The sequence below is a fragment of the Phalaenopsis equestris genome, unplaced genomic scaffold (assembly GCF_001263595.1).
Source record: "Phalaenopsis equestris unplaced genomic scaffold, ASM126359v1 Scaffold000002, whole genome shotgun sequence".
Classification (NCBI taxonomy): Eukaryota; Viridiplantae; Streptophyta; class Magnoliopsida; order Asparagales; family Orchidaceae; genus Phalaenopsis; species Phalaenopsis equestris.
Window position 1 is genome coordinate 14,790,139 of NW_018164444.1, and position 4,943 is coordinate 14,795,081.

The 4,943-nt window shown below is 31.7% G+C and overlaps 1 protein-coding gene across 1 annotated transcript; it reads left to right on the forward strand.

The window, feature by feature from the left end:
* The first annotated feature begins 868 nt into the window (after nt 1-868).
* Nucleotides 869-1,592, forward strand: LOC110017932. The gene is made up of 3 exons (XM_020715101.1): nt 869-1,020; nt 1,110-1,280; nt 1,375-1,592. Exons 1-3 carry the CDS (start codon nt 970-972, stop codon nt 1,408-1,410), a joined length of 258 nt encoding a protein of 85 aa, XP_020570760.1. The 5' UTR covers nt 869-969; the 3' UTR covers nt 1,411-1,592.
* Nucleotides 1,593-4,943: the final 3,351 nt, after the last annotated feature.

Here is a 4,943-nt window from a genome sequence, read left to right on the forward strand (position 1 = left end):
TTTTTTTTATAAAGTTAGATTAATTGTGCATGTTAAGTGGATGTTTAGAAATTATTTATTTCAATATTATAAAATGCAACTAATTTGGGACTTATAAGCATAATAAAAATTTGTTTAAGTTATTAAAATGAATATTATTTTAAATAATTAAATATATTCACAAAAGGATGGATTTATCAGTACAATAAACCTAAAATATTCAATTGAAAGGCCCAATTGAAGAATTAAACCCACGGTGTGTGTGTGTGTGTGTGTATATATATATATATATATAGTATCGAAGAAATATGTTTGATCGAATCTTCTATAGAAGGTACGAGGCCAATCAAGCGGGCGACTGTTCAAAGACCGATTGAGCGGGCGATTAAGTGCTAATATCCGATAAGAAACTATTGATTAAGAGCCGACGATCAGAGGCCGGTCAACAAAAAAAATGGTCTGTCAATGATTGGTCAATTAGGAATAGATAGAAAAAAATTTGACTGATTAAAAGTCGAACAACTAAGCGTTATAAGTGTCATTTCACAATAATTTCAGACTCTTAAATGTAGTAGCTCTCCTTTTTTTTATTGAAAATTGAGATAGATAATTCTTTCCGGTCAACAAAAAAAATGGTCTGTCAATGATTTGTCAATTAGGAATAGATAGATAAAAATTTGACTGATCAAAAGTCGAACAACTAAGCGTTATAAGTGTCATTTCACAATAATTTCAGGCTCTTAAATGTAGTAGCTCTTTTTTTTATTGAAAATTGAGATAGATAATTCTTTGAATCGATCACATTCACTCATAGATAATTCTTTAAATATATTACTCTCACTCTTTTTTTAAGCTCTATATAGAGAGAGAGAGAACACACAAACACACAAACACACGGGCCCCACCTAAGCAGCAGAACTCCACTCCAAATCTGCGACGGTCACTTCACCAAGCTGCGCAGCCATCGTCTTCGCCGCCGACCAGACAACCATGATTTACGTCGAAGACCGTCCTCTGACCACCCCCGAGACCTCATCTAAGGTTCTTCTCTTTCATTTTTGTGCGTTCCATCAAGAAACGATGCACTTTACCCGCCTCAATTTGGTCATTTTCTTTCCTTTCTTGATTAGGGCAACGAGATCTTGCCCTTTCTACTCGAACATCCGATGCTGATCGCTGCTTCAAATCGCCTCAAGGAGACGCCGGAGGAAATGGTTTCCTTTTCAGAAGAGTCGCCGCCAGCCAAGTACGTGTACGTTTTCCAGCGAGAGTATGCGACCGTCGATCCCTCAGTCGTGGAGGTATAGAAATTGCGTCTGGTTGATACGCCTATCGTGTTTATTTGTATTTTGTTTTTTTTTTTTCAAGAGGCGCTGAGATTTAAGTTTTGTTCAGCGGGAGTTTGGATCTATCGTGGACATGGAGCAATGATTAGGTGTTGAGTTCAGACGACCAAACATTCTTGATAGTTTCTGGTAATGCTGCTTGCTAGGGTTGATAATTATGCCAGGGATTTGAAACTTCGTCGTCATAGATCGAAATTTAGTCGACAATAGGTTGAAATGGATTTGATCAGAGGCAAAGATGAATTGCGTAATGTTAGTTCGATTCAATTGAAATCGTCTTCACATGAGGGGGGGGGGGGGGGGGGGTGGGGCCGCTCCAACTAAAATCGAGCCAAAACCAAAATATTGACTAATTCAGTCAAACTGGACTCAATATTACCCGGCTACTTTGAAATACCTCTTGCCAGGAGGTATTTTGTGATTGTGAAGAGAATCTTGATGGAATTTGTTCTAATCTTGTTTTTCTTCAATTTTATGTGATCTTTTTTGTTTTTCGATGCATGAAGAATTTGGTCAGTGCATGTTTTATTTCAATTTAGATTTCAACTCCTTCCCTGAAACCCTAAATTAATTACTTTTGGTTTCGATGCTTGGTTGTCAATGAAGCTTTTTTTCCCATTACATCTGTTTATTTTGACATGTTGAGGCAACTTCATTGTTTGGTTGCTCTTATAATTGAGGAACCTCCTTGACAATTTTGATTATAGAAGCTAAATTTTTTCTAAAGTTGTTTTATGATGCATGGTTCTCTATTGATTTAGTACTCTTAATACATTTCTAACTGTTAATCACTGCTAATCATGATTATCATCATTTATTTTATTATAGTACTCAAAGTTGCAACCATAAGTTTACAATAGAAGTCTTTATAATAAGCTAAACATCATTAGGCCTATCCTAACTATTTAGCGTTGGGTTTATAAATTGTCATTCTCCATAAATGCAATGACCTCAAATTGGCGTTTTTATAGTTAACTTGAGCACTCATATTTATAAATCATATGTATGGCAGACATTTATTTAATCGAATGTAAATTACATCAAGCAATACTTCTCATTAAATATAGTGATATATTTAATAACAACTCTGAAATATGGAATATTTAATAATTGACTTAAAATTTGATATAAAATAAAAAAGAGATATAATGTGCATATCTAATTTGAAGACAAACATCAAAAGTAAACCAAAAATTGAATATTTTAACATTTTTTTATCATGCATAGGAATTATTAAAAGATTAAAAATAGTGTAGCAGTTTGATGTAAGATTTAAGAAACATTATGTTTGCATAAAAAAACGTTTTTGTAAAAATTAAAGCTAATTGCATAAATTCTCAAGTTTTATAAAACAAGTTGCAGGGGGAATTGTTAGTCATTTTCTTTTCTTTCATTCATATAATTTATTTTTAATTCAAGTAGTATTTTTTTTTGTCTTCAAAATTTTAATGTCCTTCTTTTGAGACAATCTCATATTCTCTTTCTCAAATGACAATAAAAGCGAATGAAGTTCAAAATAAACCAAACCCTCATTATGGATGTTTTTTTTTTTTTTTAATCTATTAAAACTTCTCTTTATAGTTTCAATCAACTTCTCTTAATACATTTTTAATTTTAGAAGTGCAACCCTATTAGGTGTTGTGTGCATGATTTTATCTCTTAAAACCTTATCTAAATTCTCTTTGATACCATTTATCTCATTTTTTTTTCTCTTTTGTTTTTTTGACATTTAAAGGAGCCTTCTTGCATTTAGTCATATTATGCCTTTTGGATGATCCAAAAGACAATTAAAGCGCTTCTTGGCTCAAAATATACCTCCATTTAGATCCTTCGTTGTCTCATAATATACATAAATGGCAATGAGTATATGGATCGTACTTCTAAATTAGATCCTTCTTCCACTTTTTAGATTCAGCCACGCCTTTCATACATAATAATTAGAAGTATAAAAGTTTGAATATTTAGTTACCATTTAACGGAAATATTTGACTATCTTTAAATAATAGAAATTTTCACCTTAAAAGAAATGTTCAACCAAATGAGGCCTATATATTTTGGTGCATTTTTTGTATTAGTTTTTATTTTTATTTTATTTTATTATATCAGATAGATTAAAAGATAGAAACAGAAATGACCTGGTTCTTATTGCTTATTCATACTAATGCAAAATGCCTTTTAATAATACCTTAGTTTTAGAGACCACAATTTAGAAACAATCAAAATAATGTACTTGGCATATATCTATCCTTGATAAGAAATGATGCCAAAAAAATTTATCCAGAATTTCTCATAAGAAAAGTCTAATTTATTTAGTAAAAAATTTAAATAAAATTTATGTGATATTTATAAAAAATATATTACTACAAATTTAGTAAATTATATTTTACCAAGCAACTCAATTCTTTTGCTTGACAATAATCATTTAAATGAAAATCTCGAACTAATGCTCATCAGAAGATAATAAACAAATAGGTGTTTTTTTCTGATCAAGTACTCATATTCATATGTTTTTTTTTTCTTCTATGATTACACAAACGCTAGAAACTTATTTATACAACTGTGATGCATAAATAAATATACCATTTATTTAGATTTATAACAAAATTACCTTATGAATTAGGAATTTTTATTCGGTACGTGCACCGCATGAACCCCTACATGCGGTACCGAATAAAAATTTGCCACGTGGAATGCGATTCCACGTGGCTTTACAGCTTAAAAATAAGCGTTTTTTATGCCCGACCCGACCCGATACTCATTTTTGAGGAAAATTTAATGCATAAGGCTCTTTCCCGGTTATAACCAGATTTAATTTCGCACTTTAGGGTTTGGAGCTGCCGAAAAGGACTGCTCTGCCGACGACGAGAACGACAACCTCTTCCAGATCTGTGCGAGTTTAGCTTCTTGTACTGGATCTGTACAAATTCTCTCTGCTTCTCCATTATGTAGTTTGTTGATCTGTGCGAGTTTTTGTAATCCAGATCTTAGGTATATCATAGGTTTAATAGTTTTATTTTTTGATTTGGAATTTTTATTGCATTCTTCTGGGTCTATCAGATGTTAGTTTTATTCAAAATTATTTCTGTGCTTGTGTTTAACAATCCAAATCTTGGCAATATTCTTGTGTAATTTTTGTTAATAAGGAATGTTGGACAGTATTCTCGTGTAATTTTTATTAATAAGGAATGTTGGGGTTATTGTAGGGTGATTGTGATATTTTTATGATTTTATTGTTGTGTTGTGTTGTTGTACTGTTGAAGAGACTTTTTTGCTGCAGCTTTATGGTTTTATTGTTGTGATATTATGGTGTTATTGTCTTTGCGGTAGTATCTCTGCAGTATTCCGGTGTTATTTTTTTTAACGAAGGATGTTAGTGTTATGATGGGGTTATTGCGGTATTGTTATGGTTTTATTGTTGTGTTATTGTACTATTGAAGAGAGTTTTATTATCGTGTGATTATGGTGGCATTATCCTTCCTATTGGTATTATTGTGGGGTAATGGTTTATAGTGTTAACTGGGTATTAACATTGCGGTATTCTCGTGTTATTTTTATTAACGATTGATGTTAGTGTTATTGTTGGGTTATTGTGATATTATTATGGTTTTATTATTGTGA